A 22,610-nucleotide genomic window follows, 5' to 3' on the forward strand; every position below is an offset into this window, starting at 1 on the left:
AATTAAATAAAATTTCTCAAGAAATTTTGTGCCTCAGTTTTAATAACCTGAAATGAAATTCATCAAAAATGCTCAAGTTTTAAACAGAACAATTCTAGTTTCCTACAGAGAAGTTTGCAACAACCTTTTGGTAGAAGAGAATTTTGTAAGAGTTTCTCTTCAGGCTTTTTTGGTTAAGTCAGTTTTTTTTCAAGAATTGGCAACTTCAAAAGCACTTCTTAGATGCCTGTCTTCAAACACTGGAACATCACAGTTTGAGTGACATCTCCAGAATAAATTATGAAATTGATTTCTTTGTAGAAGATCATTTAAACATATGCTTGACATCAATGGGATTTATCAGACTGATTGGTCTTCTTGAACTGGGACAACATAAGAAGGAACACTCAAGTCAAGGCAAGTAAAACAAAAACACAAAACAAGGTAATACACCATTTAACAATCATTAGCACAAAATTAATGAAGACTGTGCCTCTGTCTTCTGTGTTGCTTTTTTTGTTTGTTTTTAATTGAAACAAAAAAATGTTCACAGTTAATCATTGCCATTGAGTACCAGATCCTATTCCACAGAACTTGTAGAATAATCATAACATTCAGGGTGTTTTATTGTCTGTTCAATCAATACTTGAGAGACTACTACTAAACAACAAGTTACTGCCAATGTACATGAACTAGATTCTCAAACACTCCTGTCCTGACTTTCAGCTTGCAATAACCTACAAGGCTATTACAGACAGCCTAAATATATACACCACATGACTGCATGCATGACTGCAAGGAAAAGATTTATATGCCACAAGGCAAAAGAGTCTGGGTGTAATCTATTACACTACTTATACACTAATTATACAATTATACTACTCCTGATAGTATCTATACAAGCGGGAGGAAATGAATACACAATACATCCAGATTAAAGAAATTTACACTAAAATACACTATTCTTAATGACTGCAATTTCCTAATATGCATTCTGGTGAATTGGCAAGTTCCCCAAATTTCAATATACATTTCTCATAAAATAAAGATTCAACGTCTCCCTCTTGTCCGGTACTAAGAATTAGTACTCATCCACTACTAGGTGCCAGAAATGTAAATACCCTGAGTAACTTTAAAACCTATTCAAGGCACCACTTATTCTTTCCATGGGGCAGGAATACAGCTGGGACTGTTTCAATTTAAAACAAGATCTGAATCACAATGGCCATTCTTCCAAATTCCTGTTCTTCAAGCTAAAATTTCTAAAAACCCTAGCTGGAATTAATGACAAGCTTGAGACCAATTTCCTCAGTAAAAACACAATGGAAAACTTGAGAGCCTGCTCATGCTGAACACTCATAAGCAGTTTTGTTTGATACCAACAGATTCTATCACATCTGATCCATGCAAATTTCTGGCAAACTTGTGCCACATGCTGATATTTAAAATTAAAAGCAGTGTAACTACTTTACTATACATTCAACTGAGCCATAAAAAAATGTTCTTTTTGATATAAAAAGTTTCCAAAGAATGTATTTGGTCCCTGCGTAAGTCTGTTTCTCTAAAAACAAACAGCCTTCACTGGTTTGATTATATTTCCCAAAACGTTTTACAAACAAAAATGTTAACCTGTATTATAGCAGTATAGTGAGAAACCAATATAAGATTATGAGACTGGAGTGGAAAGGACAGGATGTCTAATGGTAGTATAAAACATAGGAAAGTAATGAACAGATCAAGAAAGCAAGATTGGGAAATGAAGGGAAGAGAACACATTTTCACACAATTTTAGTATGTGTCTGATAAAGTGAATGTATGTGAAATGCTATCTATACTCAGTTTTTGCCAGAGACTTCTGCTTTTACACTTCTGGGGAAAAAAAAAAAAAAAAAAAGTTGTCCAGACTCAATAAACAAGACCACACACAGATATTCCTGCTTCTCAAACAAATACAGTAAGTCTTCAGGAAAAATACAAAGCCATCCAAGGTGATAAAAACCTAATCCCAAAGGGGACCATTAATGCAACTCCACAGAAAATGAGTGTTTTTATTACCTGTTCAAGGCAGTCCTCTGGTTTGAAATCACTCCATTGTAACAATTAAAACAACCAGCTCTATGAACAAGACCCTTCTTTTAACCAAGACAATCTATTCTGCTTTTTACCCTTCTATAATGTAATGTTCATTCTGAATACACTATTTAATATTTTTGCCCTTACCAGAAACCTTGACGAAAACTAGAATTTTCTCCTGAATTTTTGTCAAATACAGCAGAAATGTTAAAAAATAAAACACAAAATAAAAAGGAAAACTTGTATCACAGAGATAGCTAACAAGTCTCTGATGTTCATAGTAGAAATATGTCATATTGAACATATATTTCATATGAATCATATGAATTCATATGAATTTCATACTAATCATTACTGACAGTAGTTAGGGAAGACAGTTGCTTTTCTATCTTCTTATTCCTTTTGTGTCATATAAGATGATTTTTCCAGGTTAACTAGGCCAACAAATGTCTTTTAATACACTTCTTCTTGCAGGGAAGAAGGTGTGATTCTCCCAGAAGGAAGAAGGGGTTTTTGATTTGTTTATCTGTTATTAGCTACCAATCTGCATGAGAACTGTATATTAAGACAATGTATGGAATAATTCTGACTAAAAAAAATCAAAAAGTAAGATGAACCATTTGGCATCAATCAATTGAAACTAGTAATTAGCTCTGTGACAAAACCTAAAACCACTGAATAGGTGAATGCTTTGCCATTCATACACGCTCGTTTTGTAGTTACTGTAAGAATGGCCAATCAATGTAATTTTGAAATGAGAATCCAAATTCACTAAAATATTGGCAAGGGCAAAGACTGACATACAAAAGATCTATCATCTGTCAGAGGACAGAGTCATCTGATCCCAGTTACTTAAAACAAATTTTATTTATAAATGCACACTACAGAACTCTATGAACTAATTCCTGTCTGAACTAAAGTGTATGAAATTTACAGAAATCACACCCAATACTGACTTTAACATTCATGATGGAGAACCATTCAGCAATTTTACTCCAAAAGGCAGTTACACTTACAGGTTTCTTTTCCAATTCAGTTCTTATTTACAATTTTCACCTATTTGATTATCCATAGTCAGGGAAACTATAATTCAAGTCTACTTAAGTCTACTTGTTCATAATGTTTTTGTTTACAGACTGTGAACATGTAACCCTTTAAAATATCTTTATTTTTCAGATAAGCTGAACAGACGATAGCAATAAGTCTGCAGATCCTCTCTTCTGCAGGCCTCTACTCCTGTTCACTGCTGCTGTAACTGCCAGCAGCGGGGAATTGACTGCATTTACCTTCCAAACTCACAGCTCCAGGAGATGGAAAAGGAAGAAATTTGCAGCCCAGTATTAAAAAAATAAATAAATAAAATAAAATAAAATAAAATAGTTTACATTGGATAAGTATAGAAATATTGCAAATGCTACTACACAGTTGAAAGAGAGAAGGTTTTATAGATAATGCATAAGATATGTGTTTTGTCTCTGCTGCTATGCAAGAGGATGGGAAAATCGTTATTCAGACTTGGGGTGAGTAGAAACAGAGGGAAGGCCCCAGTTGGTCATATAAAAAAGAAAGATTTCAGAAAGTAACACAGTAAAATACATCCCACATGCCAAATCCACATCAAAGAAAAAAAAAATCCCCTCTGCTTTGTCACCCTCAAACAAGCATATTTATAGTCAAATGTTGCAGTAAAAACAAGATGTTGTGTGAAATAAATGTGTGTACGTACATACAATGGTACCTAACGAAGCCTGTAGATGAAAAAGGGCTAGGTACAAAGATATAATATTCCCTACAAGGAACCATAATCTGTTTCTACAAATTGCTGCCTTCTCTAGGAACGCAAACACAAGTTAAATTCTCATAGCCACTCTTTTAATGTAGCTGTTTTCTGCAAAAGCTCTTCAGTTAAATACACAGCAGAACACTTAAGGTACATTTTCAATTTAGCTTCTCCAGCGTATTAGCTACATTTATTCATGTTTTACAAAAAAAAAAAAAGTAATATGAGTAAGATTAGAGTAACAATAGAGTTCTTGCACTGCTCAGCAAAGCAAGTGCATTTTCACAGTATGTTGAAAAACCCCTAAGAAACAAGTGCCACAGGCCTTTTGTCTTACCATTGCAAGTTCCTCTTGTAATTCTCTGCGAGTTTTTTCATTATCCTGTAGCCTCTCAGAGAGATCTTTAATTACCTTTTTCTTTTCCTCAATCTTCTCATTCATTTGCTTGTTTGTGGAGAAATACTCTCTTTTTAATCTGGAAAGTTTCAGCATTAGAACATTTATTAATCAAAAATACTTTTGTGAAGTACACTATACTTTATATATAATCAACAGACGTGACACATATGATGTTTACACATTGTAAGGCTTCTGAAGCCACACACTATTTTTTCGGAAAGTTTTTTCAATTACTAATGTTTCTACTAAGCTTCCAGCCATAACTTTATTTGATCATTTTGATATGGACTCCAAATTACACGTAATAAACATAATTCATCAAAACTTAATTAACACGGTAGCCCTCTTCAGAAACACTATGTCAAGTCTTGCTTAATCAACAAGTTTTTTTTCATGTACAAACGTCACTTCCAATGATTCCACATACCTGACTATATGCTACTCAGAATGGCATGACTTTAGATTTTTCCACCAGTAGATTCATCCAAAGCTTTAAAACAACTTCTACTAGAACTGTCCTTCCCGGTACTCATGAAAACAAACATACAAACAAACAGACCATGGCATGGCTAAGCAGGCAGCTCATGAGAGCTGCAAGGCCAAACAACATGCAGGAGACAGAAGCAGGAATAGGAATACAAGGAGGAATTTAGAAAGATTGCCTAGGCATGCATGCAAGGTGTCTAAAGAGCCAAAGCTCACTTGGAACTTATATTTGTAGAGGATGACAAGGACAAGAAGAGATTTATACCACTGTATTATGGTAGGAAAGAAAACATGCTTGTCCACAGGGTTCAAACAACTGCTAGCAACAGATGAGGATTGAGTCAGGGATTACTTGTGAGAACTGAATGCATAGAAATTGAAGACATCAGCACATCTACATTCAGATGCGCTGACAGAGTTGGCCAGTGTCATACTTAGGCTTCTCACCGTTACCTTTGAAAGGTCATAGAGATCAGGGAGGTCACTGGCAACTGGAGAAAGGCAAATATCACACCTCTACTCAGATAAGTGCAAAAGAACCAGCCATGGAACTACAGACCAGTTAGCCTCACATGTATAAGGAAGATCACAGACCAAGTCCTCCTGGAACAAATTTCTGGGCTCATGAAAGAGAAAAAGATGACCGGGAATCAGTCACTGAGGATTTACCATGGTTAAGTCATGTCTGACCAGCCCAGTTACATTCCATGATAGAACAAATGGAGTTGTTGACAAAAGGAGAATAGTGGATGATGTTTAACTAAACTCTAGCAAAGCTTTTGACACTGCCTCATAGTACTTTTATAGCCAAATTAGGACTTCACAGTCTAGATACACAGACTACCACATAGATTAAAAAAATAATAAAAAAGGTTAGATAGTAAATCTCAGATGGTAGTGGCTGGTAACTACTGTTGGATACTGTAGGAGTGTATACTACAATCTGTTTAACATCTTTATCAATCACGTGGATTAGACCAAGAGTGCCATTTCATCAGTTTTGCAGGTAACACTGAACCGGGCCGGGGGGAGGTTACAACACAACAAAACTGATACACTGGGAAGAACCTATATGGGCAGGAGGAACGCACCAACATGAGGCTTCTGAAATTCAACAGTGGCACGTGGAAGTTCAGAGTTTGGGAAGGAAGAGCCCCCCTGAAGCGATGTGGCTGGGGAGCAGCTCTGACCGAAAAGACCTGGCAGACAGCAAGCCAGCCACAAATCAGCAGCATAGCATTTTAGTAGAGAACTAATAACAGCACAAGAAAAAAAGTTAATAAACTAGAATGAGGTCCGATGAATGCCACCAGAATGATCAAGGGCTAGAGTACAAGCCATGTAAGAACTGAGGGAACTTGATATATTCATCCTGGAGAAAAGATGACTTCAGGGTGCATAACAGACCCCCACAATATCTTTAGGTTATCAAGAAGACTGAGACATTACAGTCTCATCACTGTAATGTATGGCTGGAGGACAAGAGACAGCAGTCACAAACTGAATCAGAAAGGGTTCAAAGGAGACACTAGAAGAAACTTTTCTCTACCATAATGGCAGTCAAGAAGTGGAGCAGACTCCCAGAAAGCTTGTGCAATCTCCATTCTTGGAGGTGTTCAAGACTCTACTGGTTGAAGCCCTTAACAACCTGATCTCATAGCTGATCCTGATTTGAGATGAAGGTTGAACTAAAGATCTTCTATGATGCCTTCCAATCTGAATTATTCTATGACATAACTTAACAGCGGCAACAACGAGGTCTCTCTCTTCCTTTTCTCCCACCACTTCTGTCTCATTAGAATTTTAAGTAATCCAAAAGGCTCTAAATTCTTCCAAATTTTAAAGTTTTGAATAAATATTGTCACTTCCTGGCTTTGACTTATTTCTTACATATGTCCTATAGACTTATCTCTTATATAAAGATATATATTTTAGCTAAACGAATAGTTTATAAGTCCTCCTAATACCTATGTGCTTCCGCTTCAGCCGGGCTGATTTTTTTTCTTTTAGCTGTAGATGTTTACTTCTTATCCTTAAAGAAAGAATTTGTCTATTTCAGTCCTCCAAAGTCACTCCTACTCTCATAACTTTCAGAAACACAGTAAGAGAAGTTCCAATTTATTCTATGTCATGACCTCACTCTTCAAGAAAAGTAAATTCACACAGAGAGCCAGATCCCTTGTTGCTTCCAATTTACATAGTTCTACTGGGTTCAGAGCTAATTAATAAATTATGCAACCCAGAAAAGTCTGTTTGCTTGGTATCAGTTACTACAACCATCTTTTTCTGAGAAAATAATTTCTCACAGCTTTAGATAGCTTCCAACTTTAGTATAATTTATTCCACATCAAGTCCAGCTAAAAAAATTTCACGTGTTCTATCACAATAAATGAAAGTCCCCAACACCTTCCAAGGTATAAGACTTAAACACAATCTTGTGGGACTCCTCCAGAAAAAGGGAAAATATATTAGGATGCCAAACTATGGCTTAAAATAAAAATGTCAAGCTCCTGCCATTGTCATTAGTCCAAGGACCACAACCCTCAAAGGTAAGTAGATCAAAAGTTCCAATGATGGGATCCAGTGAAAGAAATCACTGATACTCATCAGTTTAACTGATACTTGTTTACCTCAAAACATAAAAAAGGCAGGAGACAAAAGAGGCAGTACATGCCCACTGCATGCAAGTATCTAAAGTATACGAGTATACTGATGGTCTACTTGAGACCATCAGGTGGATGGCTGTTCTTTAAGCTCTGTTGACACAACCACCACGTGTTAAACTGTGTTGGCTTCCACAGAAAGGTTTGCATTGTCTAAAATCATGGAAAATTTTCTCAGTACGCAGAAGCTGCTAGAAATAATTGCTTGAATCAACAAATAATTGAAAGTAGCGAAAGTACTGTCTGGATATTAGACAAAGTTTATACTGATATCCAATTAACACACAAAGCCAATGCCTTATGCATGTATGAGCTGCTCATACAATTCAAGGGCAACTTTTTGAGCTTACACAGAAAAAAAGAGAATAGTTCCAGAAGTTTCTAGACGGAAGGAGTAAATGGTACCTAGAGAGTGTTGGAAGACTAACGGTTCCCTGATTGATTACAGAAAGTCATACCATGTTGACAAGACTGGAAAAGCTTTTCTAGGCTGAAAACTACTCCAGCTTCATTGACATCAGCCAAGAAACACCCCAAATTCATCTGTTTCATTTGAGGATGCTGACTTTGTCTGCTCTAGCTTTAAATACAAATATGGACCTTGGAAAATCTGACCTTGGAATATTGGACCTCTGAAGGACTGAAGAAACAGTCCAAGAATGAGTGGGGAAGAAAAGATATTATCTGTGAATTCATCTGTGAAAACATGAATTATTGATATTTTCTGGACCACCTGAATATGGCAACCTACCAGAAGATAAAAAATGAACCATATTCTGTGTAAGAATAAGAAGTTACATACATGAAGAACACACGAAATGCAAATTGCTTTTTATGTAAAGCCAGTGATCCAACAATCTTCAAACAAGGCTGTTCTGAGCACAAAGGAACTTTTTAAATTTAAAAAAAAAAAAAAAAAGTCATTTCACTGATACAGGCTCTCTCTACTTCAAGGAAACGCAAATAACTTAGTTTTAGTTTAAAGCCATTTATGTTGCTAACACAGATTCATGTTCAAAGCAAGAATCACCAGGCAGGATGTTCTTTTAGGACCACAGAGAGTCTCAAAATATATTCAGTCAGCTTCCCAGCTGTTAAGACTGCAATCTTCATGAAGAATCACAATGTATTTCACATATTGTCACAACTTTTTTTATATGAAAATTATTTCATTTTCTTAGGGAAAAAAAAAGGATTTATTTTTTTTTAATATGGCTCTGGTTTACCTAAATGCATTATCTCACATTCAGACTTATTTTGTCCTTATTTTTATGAATAATAACACAGCAGATGTTTCAAATGTTACTAAAAACAGCTCTGTAACCATGTATATAGTAAGGATGAATTCAGTGCTCAAAGGTCCACAAAATTCCTTACCTGTACAAAATCCGGTTTCTTCTGTTCTTTGCTATTGTTTAAGTCAACATAAATACCTGTGTGTACATACCCATATAATCCTAGACTGAAGGAAGTTCCACTTCTGCCTTTCTCCAACTCATTCTAGTAGCTTGAATCTCCTTCCACACTCTCACTGTGCACCACCAACTTTAAGTCCTCTTAAAGCTCTTCCTTCCCTAAACTTCACCTATTACTGTCCTTCACTTTACTTAACATTTGGCTTAGTTATCTGCCTTCCAACACCATTCTTTTGGTTGACAGTTTCTTACACCAATATATACTTGATTCAGCCAAAGAAGACAATACAGTACTATGAATCCCCCTATCTGCCTGGGGAACGTAACAAAGCCATTCTTCCAAAAACCACCTGTTACCAGACGAAACAGATTATGCTAAGTGGGACAAGAATTCCAGGTAATTTTGTCAGGCTTTAATTTTTGTCATTCCAGGTAATTTTTTCAGGCTGGTAATGACGAAGCAGCAAGGGAAGTCCAAAAGCAATCAAAAGGGACTTTAGGGCTTTGGAGCAACTGGTTAAAGGATCAGGGGCACAGGTTGTGTTTGCCTCTGTCCTTCCGATAGGAGGGATCAGTGTTGACAAGCAGATTCATCTCATTAATATGTGGCTTCGAAACTGGTGCAACTGGCAGAACTTTGGGTTTGTTGATCATGGGAAGGTCTACGTGACACCAGGCCTGCTGGCACCAGATGGTATGCGCCTCTCTCAGAGGGGAAAAAGGATTTTTGCCCAGGAGTTAGCGGGGCTGATCGATAGGGCTTTAAACTGGAGTTGAAGGGGGAAAGGGATAAAATCAGGCCCGCTGGTGATAAGCATGCCAGAATCAGAGGGACTGTGTGCTAGTGATGTCCTTCAGTCTGCTCCACGAGGTGCTGCGTACAATGAGGCGCATTTGAAGTGCTTCTATGCAAACTCACGCAGTATGAAGAATAAATTGGATGAGCTACAAGTCTTGGCCCAGTCCCAGAGCTACAACATCCTCGGCATAAGCAAAACCTGGTGGGATGAGTCCTGTGACTGGTGTGCCTCAAAAGATGGTTACAGGTTCCTCAGGAGGGGCAAGCAGGGCAGGTGAGGTGGGGTGGTGGCGATGTATGTGAAGGAGAGGCTGGACTGTGTGGAGCGTGCAGTTGGCAATAGCAAAGTTGAGAGCCTCTGGGTAAGGATTCAGGGATGAACAAACAAAGGAGATGTCGTTGTGGGAGTCTATTACAGACCATCTACCCAGGATGACAACACCAATGATTCTTTGAGGAACTAAGAAATACCTCAAGATCAACTCCCATTGTCCTAATGGGGGACTTCAACTTGTCAGACGTCAACTGGGATCACCACACGGCCAACATGAGCAGGTCCAGGAGGTTCCTAAAGCACCTAGATGATAACTTCTTGGTGCAGGTGCTAAGGGAGCCAACTAGGAAAGGTGCCCTCCTAGATCTGTTGCTGGAGAACAGAGAGGGTCTTGTGGGGGACGTGGCAATTGGCGGCTGTCTTGGTCATAGTGACCATGAAGCGGTTGAGTTTAAAATTTTTGGTGACAGGAGGAAAACTGCCACCAAAACTCCAGCCCTGGATATGGGGAATGCAGACTTCAGGCTGCTCAGGAAACTAGTCAGCAAGGTCCCCTGGGAAACTGCTTTTGAAGGCATTGGCATCCATCAGTGCTGGTCAGTCTTTAAGCACTGCCTCCAAAAAGCACAGGATCAGGCAATTCCAAAATATCAGAAGTCAAGCAGTTGGGGCAGAATGCCGGCCTGGCTGACCAGGGATCTTCTTCTGGGGCTTAGGCAGAAAGTGTATGGCTGCTGGAAGCAGGGTGAGGCAACGTGGAAGGAATACAGGGATGCTGTTCACATTTGTATGGAGAAAATTCATGTGGCCAAAGCCCAATTAGAGTTGAAGCTGGCCAGGTCTGTGGGAGACAATAAAAAGTTGTGTTTTTTTTTTAATATGTGAATAAAAAAAGGAGGACCAAAGAAAACATAGGTCCGCTACTTGATGGGGAAGGTCACCTCACGGACAATGACATAGGCAAAGCAGAGACGTTTAATGCCTTCTTTGCCTCCATCTTCAATGCTGATGATGGGCTTCGGGACCCAGGGTGCCCTGAGCTGGAGGACCATGACGGTGGGAATGATAAACTCCAAACCGACCCTGAACGTGTGCGGGATCTGCTGCTCCACCTGGATCCATACAAGTCCATGGGTCCAGGTGAGATTCATCCCAGCGTGCTTAGAGAGCTGGCTGACGCCATCACGGGACCTCTCTCAATTATTTTTCAATGGTCTTGGGAATCCAGAGAGGTCCCAGTAGACTGGAAGCTGGCAAATGTTGTGCCAATTTTCAAGAAGCGCAAGAAAGAAGAGCCTGGCACCTACTGGCCTGTCAGTCTCACATCAGCGCCTGGTAAAATTATGGAGAAGATTGTCCTTGAAGTTATTGAAGTGCACCTGGGGGACAATGCAATCACTGGTCCCAGCCAACATGGGTTCACAAGGGGTAGGTCCTGTTTGACTAACTTGATTTCCTTTTATGATAAGATCACCCATCTAGTCGATCAAGGGAAACCAGCTGACGTCAGTAAGGCTTTTGACACGGTTTCCCATAGGATCCTACTGGACAAAATGTCCAGCATACAGCTAAACAAAAACATCTTATGATGGGTGAGCAATTGGCTGATGGGCAGGGCTCAAAGGGTTGTGGTAAATGGGGCTGCATCAGGCTGGCAGACTGTCACTAGTGGGGTCCCCCAAGGCTCCATTTTAGGGCCAGTTCTCTTCAATGTTTTTATAAACAATTTGGATGTAGGAATAGAAGGTGTTCAGAGCAAATTTGCCGACGACACCAAACTTGGAGGAGTTGTAGACTCGGCTGAAGGTGGAAAGGCCTTGCAGAGAGATCTGGGCAGATTGGAGAGCTGGGCGATCACCAACCACATGAAGTTTAACAAAAGCAAGTGCTGGGTCCTGCACCAGGGACAGGGCAACCCTGGCTATACGTACAGACTGGGTGGTAAAACGCTGGAGAGCAGCTTCGCAGAGAGGGACCTGGGGGTTTTGGTTGATAGCAAGCTGAGTATGAGCCAGCAGTGTGCCCTGGCAGCCAGGAGGGACAGTCACATCCTGGGATGCATCAAGCATGGCATTGCTAGTCAGTCAAGGGAAGTGATTGTCCTGCTCTACTCTACACTGGTGCAGCCTCACCTCAAGCACTGTGTGCCATTCTGGGCACCACAGTACAAAAAGGATGTTAAACTGTTGGACGGTGCCCAGAGAAGGGCTACAAAGATGGTGAAGGGCCTAGAGGGGAAGACATAAGAGGAGTGGCTGAGGTCACTTGGCCTGTTCAGCCTGGAAAAGAGGAAACTGCAGGGACACCTCATCGCAGTCTACAGCTTCCTCACGAGGGGGAGTGGAGGGGCAGGCGCTGATCTATTCTCTTTAGTGACCGCCAATAGGACCCGCGGGAATGGTGTCAAGCTGTAATAGGGGAGGTTCAGGCTGCATATCAGCAAAAGGTTCTTCACTGAGAGGGTGGTTGCACACTGGAACAGGCTCCCCAGGGACACAGTCACGGCACCAAGCCTATCAGAGTTTAAGAAGCATTTGGACTGTGCACTTAGTCACATAGTCTGAATTTTTGGGTAGACCTGTGTGGAGCCAGGAGTTGGACTCAATGACCGTTATGGGCCCCTTCCAACTTGGGATATTCTATGATTCTATGATTGTCTACTCTCACACACTGCACACCTTTTCCTGTCATCTTCTTACTAAGTCAAAACTTTCAACCTGAATTCAAAAGCTGTAAATGAAGACTACTCACTATAAACAAACAACTTCAAGACAGAAATCTTAAAGATCCGTCTAGCTCCACGAGGTGAATAATTTTCATAATAATTTAAGTGTATAGTGAAAAAAATCTGCTAAAAGCCTGTCATGTATGTTTTCCTACACCTCTCCCACACACTACGGGAGACAGAACCCTATTATAACTACCATTTTCAGTATTTTGCTTTGACAAATAATCTGCATAACAGACTTTCTCCAGATTTTCTCCGCCTTCCCACGATACGTATGCTCGTAGTATGAACCCCTTATTAACAGAATGCCAGGTACTCAGCCTTGGTTTGGCAAAGCGCATAGGATGGGTTTGTTTTTTACTGACAGAAAACTATAGAGAATGTAAACTGTAAGTGCTACTCAAGCTGCCTACTGCCATTTTGCAGTAAATTTAGAAGATAACTTACATATTGAGTTTTTCCAAGTTCTCTTGGGCGTTCTCTTTTTCTTTCTCATATGCATTTTCTACCTCTTTGAACTGCTTCCTGATCATTTCTAAATCCGAAAGAGTTTCTGCTTGACTGACTTTTTCCACCTGCAAAGCTCCTTCAAGGTCTCGAATTCTTAGCTACAAAGTGATAAAAAAAACAATGAAAGCAATGTTCTAAGGACAATTATATTCTATTAATTCTATAATAATGCACTTATAGAAAAAGCACTGAAAATATGCAAAAGCGTATGAATATATACAGTTCAAACAGAAACAAATACATAAGCTGAGGAAAAGTGCCTTTTACAGTCCTTCAGTAGCGTCAAAATTTTTTGTCTTTTACGCTTTAGGTAAGGTTTTCAGGGAAATTCTGTTTTTTAAGTTAGATGCATGAAAGTGGGGGATTAACAGCAAAGGCTACACTTCTGCTCAGCACAAAACACACTTGTAAAGTCCACATACATGGACGTGGAAGAAAACCTAATCAGTCACTAACTCATAAAAGAGAAGTCCCTAACTTTAAGGAATGTTGCCCTCCCAGTTCCTTTGCATATGGTAAAGTAAGGAGAGGAAATGAATAAAATTGAATATCTCCTTTTTAGTACATTAATTGTCACTTTAAAAAAAAAAAAAAAGTGCCTGTTGACAGAGCAGATCATAAGACTAGGAAAATAACTCTCTCAGGAATGGCAATACTTATTTTTGTTACTCAGAAAATAAAAAAATAAAATACCAATTTTTTCTTTTTTTAAGTTTTTAAGATTTTTTTTTAAGAAGTGGGTTTTGGAGTTTTTTTTAAAAACATTGTAAAGGGTGTGATAATGTAAGATTACTAAGGAACTGCTACTTAAATTTTTCTTGTTTGCTTTTTAAAATAAGCCATAATTGCCTTATTTGGTCAAACCCCGTATGATTTAAAGATTTAATATTCAAGTATATATATGCTACTTTTTCTTATACAATTAACCTTTCCTGGTAATTGCTGACACTGTAATTTTATTTGAAGCTGAAATCTACTCTGAAAAATGGTATTTGGAACAGCACTTTCAGGGTGCATTGATTATCCCATTCCTAAAGAAGTTAGATGTATCCACTGGGTGTTGTAGTAAGCATCCATCCAAAAGACAGGACATTTAACTAGTATTATGGTGTTTAACTCCAGTGAAATATTTCCTTTTCCCACACTGTTTAAATGCTAGGAGAAATTACTCTCTCAAACTTACAAATGTAACTAAATTATTAATATAAAAAAATAATGGTCCCTCAAAAATAGGTATGTTTCTATTCTTCCGTTTATGTATTAGTTATTACAGTTTCAACACAATACAAAAAAAAATATTCAGTGTTCTCATTGAATAAAGTAAGTGGTCTTACCATTTTTGGAAGATTGTATCTTTACATCTTCATCAACTCTTTTACTGTACACTTCCACAAAGTATTTAACAAACAGCTTACCTGGATGATTTCTGAATTGAACTTGGATTCCAAATGCGCTGCTCTCTCTGCTTCGGTGTTTTCTTCCAATTTCTTTATTCTCACTGTAGCTGCCTAGAAATACATTTTGAAGAAATTTAAGTCCAGACAGATAGTAAATAGAACACAAAGATTATTCTGTTTATTCAGTATATTAGGACTCCATATACCAACCTGGTAGATCTGAACTACTTGTACTTGGAACTGTGATATATCAAGAAATGATGTAAGAACTGTGATGCACCAAGAAATACATATCCAGATAATAATTTACTATTTTAGGCATGTAAAAAATATTTTCTATGTAGTTAAAAAAATTAACGTAACATTATGTTATTGCTGCATTGTTTCAGAATGAAGAAAACTGTGGCTGAAATGAGAAAGTAAAAACATTAAACTTAAATATTCTACTTGTTACCTTTCTATCTGCTTGTTCACCAAGATTGTCACCTGAGGCAACATAACCCCATCCTATATGTTTCAAAATACAATGAGTATTCATCAATAGAGTACCTGCAATTTCAGTATTAAGACAGACAAAGCATCAAGAATATAGAGAATTCCTTAAGCACATATTAGTTTTGGCACGTAATTTCCAATTAAGGTGCCAAAAATAGGGCTTTGCAGCTCTAGACCCATCAGTTTCTCTGCATCGAAAATTCCAAAGTCTGTAATGCTTCAAAGAACTTAGTATTCTTTGTTGTAGTGTTCCTTGACCTATAACTATTCTATGTTTTCGTCTAGCAGACATTATGTGTATGATCTTTTACCAAATATCCTAATTTAGTCAGTTAGCACATGTCATTACACAAAAGAACATACAGATGTATGCATAGTTTAAGCAACATGTCTGAATTAGACTTGTGAATCTTTGATGTCCATTCTTTCAAAATTGAGAAAAGCAGAAGAATGCAAATAACTATGCTAAAAATCTACTGTGAAATTTGGATTGGCCACAAAAAGTTCAAACGGTGGTTTATTTTCTTACTTTTTGTTGGTTTTGTTGCTTTTTTTCTGTCAAGTGTTTCAAGCTGAAGAAAAATCTTCCAAGTTACATTAAACACAAAAGTGATCACCAGACACATACATCCAGATAAAGGCCTGAACAGAGTTTCATCTGGAAAAATACTTTTAACAAAAGCAGTAACCAAAGATCTGATACAACAGGAACTTGCATGTAAATTTAACTACATTGTTTTCTATCAATAAAATCTTTTCACTGTGATGGATGACTGAATTGAAAAGAAAAATATATCCCAAATTGTCTCTTGGTTTCAAGTTAAATTAGGAAGACCAAGAAAAAGGAATTAATATCAAGAAGTCATTTAACATGAGCACATTTCAGGTTACATAAATACAATCAAAGTTACTGATTTTGGAAATGTAAAATAAAGTAATAAGCATGTGATACTGCATCTTGATTCCAAACATTTAAGAGAAGACAAACATTAACAGATGTTAAAACAAAAGTTCTTGGCAATAAATTGAAACTTCGTTTGTATAATCACATACACACAAAAAGGAAAGATTTTTAAAACTGATGTTCATAGAAGGCCTATTAAAAAGAAAAGCAGCAACAGCACAGAGCTTACCAAACCTACTCCACAATAAGATCTGTCAGAAGACTTAAACTTTTTCTCTTCTCAGGAATTTTATCTGCTTACCATAATAATTAAATAAATAAATAAGTCCACAAATCCTGCACAAATACTCCCCCTGTACTTCTATTTTTCTAAGACTATTCTCAGAAACAGCTTGGTTTAGACTCTTAACAACCTCATTCCTTCCACACATCAGCTCTTATTCCCCTTTAGCCTTAACACAGAATTAGCAAACTACCTCTTGGATCAGTTTGGAAGGACCTCCTTAGCATTCTCCAATAGATAACATCTGTCAACAGGATGGTTTTACAAAAGAATACTGCCACCCTAGTAAAAGTAGTCAGTAAACAATATATATAAGTGAGGTGGATTTCATTTCTTCTGTAGTAACTCTCAGAAAGTCAGTCTTTGATTAGAAGAGCATAGGGAAGAGCAAGGAAGGTACTTATCACAACATTTACTGTGAGAAATAAAATTATTTAAAAAAATGAAGAACTAAAAACTTCACTGGGAACATTTCATGACATACACTCAAGGGCAAAAATGTTCTTCCATCTTTGGTCAGCTTGCTCAAGTGTCTATTTATATATCAAACACTGAAATAGAAAAAGTGAAAAAAGTGACTCTGAAAGTTTTTTGGCATAACTTAGTAATTCACATGTTCTGTACTGCATTGGACTACAGAATCCTGTTTTGTTTTCTGAGCATCAGTCCAACTGAGAACTCTGCTCTGTTCCTTCCTCTCGGCCTCTCCTCATCTGAACAAAAGAGCTTTCTGCTTGTTGCAGGTCACCATCACAAGGGTTAACTGACTTTCACAAATGGAGGCCCCCTAGAACAATGAGATTTCATCAATCCTGAGAAGAAAAGTGGAAACGGAGAGAACAAATAACAGCTTGATTGAGGGCACCTGCCAAGAATGCAAAACTGGAGCAACCCTCATCTCCAAAACAGATCACATATGTATCAGTTCTTGGTATAGTTCTTTAATACTAGAGCACACTTCTTTAAGCCGACATGATGGACAAAGGGAAAAGTAATGGTCCAAAGGAAACTTAAACTGTCAGAAATACGGAACTTTAGTCCTAAAAATTGTGAAACAACGAAGAAAGAGAGGCAGGAGCAATCAGACACCTTAAGAACTGCCAACACATCACTCTTTTACTCTCTGAATTAAGGGCAAATCCATTTAAAAAGATGTATTTGCAGATGGTTCATTTGCTTGAAGCATCACAGTTACTGAAGAATTAACTTGTATAACTAGCAAGCCTAAAAAGGGAAGTACTGGGAAAACTAGTGTTCCATCTACAGAAATTCTTTATAATCTCTGAAACATGAGAAATAGGCTTCTAATAAAATATAAAACAGGCTTCTAATAAAAGAAATAATTAGAGCTTGGAACAAAAGACAGTATGTCTAGGCTGTAGAGGTATGAATCCTAGACACCAACCAAAGACGACCTAGATGCACCTGGCATGTATCCAATGGAAACCATTCAAAAGATACTCAAGACAGAGAATACAGCAATATTATATTAGATAATAGAAATCAAAAATAGGTGGGAAATTGATAGAATCTTACAGATAATCTCCCCATATGAAGACCTGAGCAAATGAATTGTTCAAAATAGGAGTTTCTTTGCAAGGTTAGGAATCTCAATTCCTGTCCTTATTTTTGAACTTCACCTTCTAGAGTATGATTCTTCAAAGTCTTGAGTCATACCAGTAGTTTGTTACCACTTTGATTTTTACAATCTTGCTTAAATGAGTTCACTGAAGCTTCAGAAAACACGGACCTAGGGAGAGGACTGAAATGTATTTTCAATCAAGCCACTGTCAGGGACCAGACAAGAACTGCCACTACTTTCTTGGATAGATAGAAACCAAAGATGATGATTGAAGTATATTCTTCTTATACGCCTTGAAAGATTATTCTGGTAAAACTCAGCCTTAGTTTACCAGTATAAGCAGCTCTCTTATCCAGAATAGATTCACATGTTTAAAAGAGCTTGTAGAAAAGTTACACATGTAAATTGGGGAAATAATGTAAATGTTGTCTGTACAACAATGTCTGGTACAGCAATGACTATTCTTTTTCCAGAGTTCTGTGACTTGACTGCTACAGCTTCTGGTTCACCATACATTTAGCAAATTTAAGCAGTCATATGCCAGACAATTAAATGGAAAATTTGTGGGAAAACAGAAACTGCAAGAGATGTATTTCCAGTAATTAGCACATACACCTTGCTAAACAATTGAAAGACTTATCAAATACAGAGAAGTTCACATTTGCTTAGACTGCTATACAGAAAAGAATTTGGGAATTGCTGTTTATCTAAGTGCACATCAGACAGAGAAAATGTACCTGGATTCCAAACTGAGACTGAAGATCTATTTGGGAACAACAGAACCGCCAAAAACAAACAAACAACAAAAAAAAAACACCATATATAAATACTGTCTATTTTGCTAGTAAAGTTTCAAACAGGCTCTACTGATCCTTATAAACACTTCTCTCCACACTGAGAAGCTGCATGCTCTGCCAGAGAGAATGATGCATTATGGACTCCATGAGGGAAAGAAAGAGATGTCAGGGATGAGTCTAACCTGTAACCCATATGAACAATTCCAGAAGGAGAAGTGGGATGAGGAGTTCCACTTTCCTTTCTGACAAACAGAAAGGTAACAAACAGGAAAAAAAAATAATCTGCTGGTACGAGAATCACATTTGCCAAACCTCTTTGAATCTCACAGAAGATGAGAATCACTCTCCTTGCAGAACCATATATCCAAAAATTTTACACAATGCCTGCATACAAAGAAGAATATGCTTGAAAACAACCTGCAGGTCTCAGACATACAGACCACAGTCTCTCAGTTGGGAATCAAGTGGGAATACTTTCTATTTTAGCTTGGAATGCCTTTTTTCAGGTCCAAGCCAACCAGGGAGGTGTATCTCAAGGATGGATCCAAAGAAGCGTGTTCTCCAGTGGTTACAAGGTGTTTGCATATCCAACATCGATATAAAATTGGTTATCCAGTAAGATGCAGTAGTTGAAGAGCTCATCTGTGATTTCCATGTGCACCTGCAGGATATCTGAAGACAAGCTTATCTTAAGTAAGGTACTTATCTTAAGTAAGGTACTATACAGAAACTTGTGGAATCTTCAAAGTTTCCTCAGATATTCTAACTGAGCCAAATTAGGTCTTAATTTAAAGGACAAAGTATTTCATATCTGTTTCCACAACAACACAGACAAAATTGTGTCTTTTGAGAGATGGCAAATAAAAATTACTACAGAAACTTCAATGCAAGCCTTACAATTCATGGGCACAACTATGCTTTATGGTTAGACTACTTCCTTTAATCCCTTAAGGTTCAGACACATTTTGCACTCGCCTGTTGCATGCCAATGCTAATGTGGTTTCTAGGAGACATTTTGCACATGCTAACAGTTTGAAGTACCATTTTCCATGCTGGCCTGTGTGGCTTCCACTTTTCTCAGCCTCTCACCCTTCTTTTAAGTGCTGCAATATTTGTGAATACTGGGGTAGTGCATACTGAAAGAATAATTCAATATCTTACACTTGTACAATGCCACAGCCATGAAAATGGAATCCTTTAATACTTACATTTACATCAAAATATCTGTTATCGGAGAAAAGTACAACAAAGAAAACAAAAATATAAAAGTATATTTACAACAGTTACTAAGTTTAGATACAGTAACAGAAATAATTTTTATCTTCTCTGCTTCTACTTAGATCACTTCCGCAAGATTTTTCAGTTTCATTTTTACTAGCAAGCTGTCAGGATACTTACACATCCCACGGCTGAGATCCAGCCCCTACACGCAATGCTCAGCCAAGATACAGTTTTCAGTGAATATACACGTTTCAAATCAGGATCATCATCCACACACTCTATTTGTGTGCTTCCATATTCAGATTAAGATCTTAATTTCTTCCAACTTAAAAGCATTTCCCTATGAATCCTAACTCAAATCAGGAGGTCAGGTCTAAGCACATCTTTGGGAAATGTGCTGACCATTTCCACCTAGTGTTAGAAAGGCTGGTGCTTCTTGATCATGGTAAGGTGGAGCCATCTCCTGTCCAGATAATAAACAACTTTTTAGTAACTATAAAAGTACTTAACTACAAGCGTTCTTTCAGTGTTAGGGAGTGCAGCCAATCCTCACTGAACATCTCCTATATATGAAGTCTAGAATAACATATGTCATTGACAGAAGAGCCATATTTGACCTGCGTAACACTGGATCAACAACTACATTGGCATGGGATCTCCAAGATCACCCATATACTTGGCTTTAAGAAAAAAAAAAGAAAAGTAAAAACTAGGACTGTTAAAATGATACAGTTTGGTTCCCTTTGATTAAAGCCCAAGTTCATTCTATTCTGCAACTGATTTGCAGCTGACAAACCCATATGAACTGGTCTCCCTTTCTACCGTACCTTGAGGGGAAAAGGATGCCCCTTCTGGTTCCATGCTCCATAACCCATAAACCCTGTAAGAGCACATTAACTGACACTGTTACTTTATATATGCACACAGACAAGATTTACATGTGATTTATTACTAGCTCCTCTTAAGGTCTACAGAAGACAGTATTCAGTTTTGGTCTGACAGCAAATTAAGAGTGAACAGCCTTCAACCTCAACTTGAGTAATACAATGAGGTATGAGATGATAAAGGGGAATATCCTCTCAGAGATTAATTCCATTATATCAGTGAGCGTGTCACTGAAGAAGCCTAAACTTCAGAGCCACCACAGAGGTATCATTATGAAAACTGCAGCTCTTAGAGAGAATACATGACAGTCACAGTAGCTAGAATTCCAAGATAGGAGTTGTGCATTATGGACACATGAAAAAGCCATCAAGAAGCGTGTAGGCATAGAAGACAAAAAGGAGTTTAAATTTCAAGCAGTGACACTGTTAACTAGTGAGGAATGTGTTCTCTATCACACTCTTTGGGGCTTTTTCAAGTTTTTCCTGTGAGACTTATCTAACTTACCTTACACTGTAATTCACAGTGAATTTACTAGTAACACATAAAATTAAAAAGCAGGTCTTTTTTTCTTTTTTTGGTTGGTTGGTTTCTGTTTTGTTGTTGGTGGTGTGTGTGTTGTTCGTTTTTTTTTCTCCACTCTACTTTGATTTTAGCTGGGACCTCAATTTCTTGATTCTCTGACTTGGATACAGTAAGAAATTTAGTACACCTACAACCCTGAATGTACCCCTACATGTACCTACACCTTCTGTAAATACAGAGGTGGACCATCACTCCAACAAGTTTTCTTTGCAGTCATCTTCCCACCACAGCAGCATTACCAAGTTATTGCAAGACGACACATTTAGCAGGACATGAAAAGGTCAATATACTTAAAGAAGGGGGATAGGAAAGGCATCAGGAAAGCTAAGGGACTCATCTTTAAATGGCAACATATTCAAAATCTCCAAAATAAAATGCACCAAGTTATAGGACATATTTCAGGACTCATGAGAAACGCTTTAAAACCTTGAGAGACCCTGAGCTTCATCTTACTAAAAGTTGGCAAGCCCAAACACAAAACAAACAATAGAAAATCACTGCATTTCTGTGAACAAGACAAAGAGATTGAAATTTATGAACTAATAATTCTGTTTCTCATGATAAAAATCCAGATTCTCCTCTCCTCACTGTTCGTCAAACAGCTTTCCCTCCCAGCTTTTTGGCAGTTAAACACATCACAAGAAACACTGTTTATAAATACAAATTTCTTTATATTTCCCAAGAAATCATCTTTCCAGAGCACTGGAGCAAAGGGCTAAAATAAAAGACTCTGCTTCCAGAATACTTATATTTGTAACTTGTAGAATCTAGATGAGTTCAACACAAATATATCAAGAATTTGTTTGACTGCTGTATCCTTGGCTAAAGATGAAGAACACTGACAGGGTTTCCACTTCAATTTTTTCTGGTACAGTATGTGCTCAGAAGGGCTCCAAGCCCATGCAGTGGGCACCACATTCGGTACTGCTGCAAGCTATAAAACTAGCAGGTTAGACATGGTACCAACAGCTATCTTGCAGCAGAATAAAGGAAAGCTTCTGTAGAATTGCCAAGAATTAATAGTCTAATTCCAGAAACTAGAGATGCACTCCAGAAACTAGAAATGTACTCCTTTAGACCATGTTCGGAATAATAACAAATATAAAACCCGAATAACATTTCAAAAATAATAAAAGCGGGGCGGGGAGAGACTGGGGTGGAGTGGCAGGCAAGACTTTTTTTCCTCCTTTCTTTCTTTATAATCTAATGCATTAGAATTTATCATCTCCACGAGTGTCAAAGTACAAGAAGAAAGATTCTAAATTTACCATTTCTATTCATTACTGTAACCTGTATTTTTTCATGGACTTCTCCCTCACATCCAGCAGAGGGTAGTAAACGAACAGCTTTGTGAACT

The 22,610-nt window shown here is 37.8% G+C and overlaps 1 protein-coding gene across 6 annotated transcripts in view; it reads right to left on the reverse strand.

The window, feature by feature from the left end:
• The window catches only part of CCDC171 (coiled-coil domain containing 171), a 171,289-nt gene that overhangs the window by 121,659 nt on the left and 27,020 nt on the right, over window positions 1-22,610 (reverse strand). For all 6 annotated transcript variants that reach the window (XM_083816338.1, XM_083816336.1, XM_083816340.1 and 3 more), the window contains exons 7-9: window positions 14,523-14,615; window positions 13,045-13,205; window positions 4,170-4,308 (exon numbers count right to left, since the gene is read on the reverse strand). In XM_083816338.1, the coding sequence (XP_083672464.1) occupies window positions 4,170-4,308; window positions 13,045-13,205; window positions 14,523-14,615 (393 nt within the window). The remainder of the gene's footprint in view (window positions 1-4,169; window positions 4,309-13,044; window positions 13,206-14,522; window positions 14,616-22,610) is intronic.

The sequence above is a fragment of the Anser anser genome (genome assembly GCF_964211835.1).
Source record: "Anser anser genome assembly, chromosome: Z".
In the NCBI taxonomy this organism is placed as follows: domain Eukaryota; kingdom Metazoa; phylum Chordata; class Aves; order Anseriformes; family Anatidae; genus Anser; species Anser anser.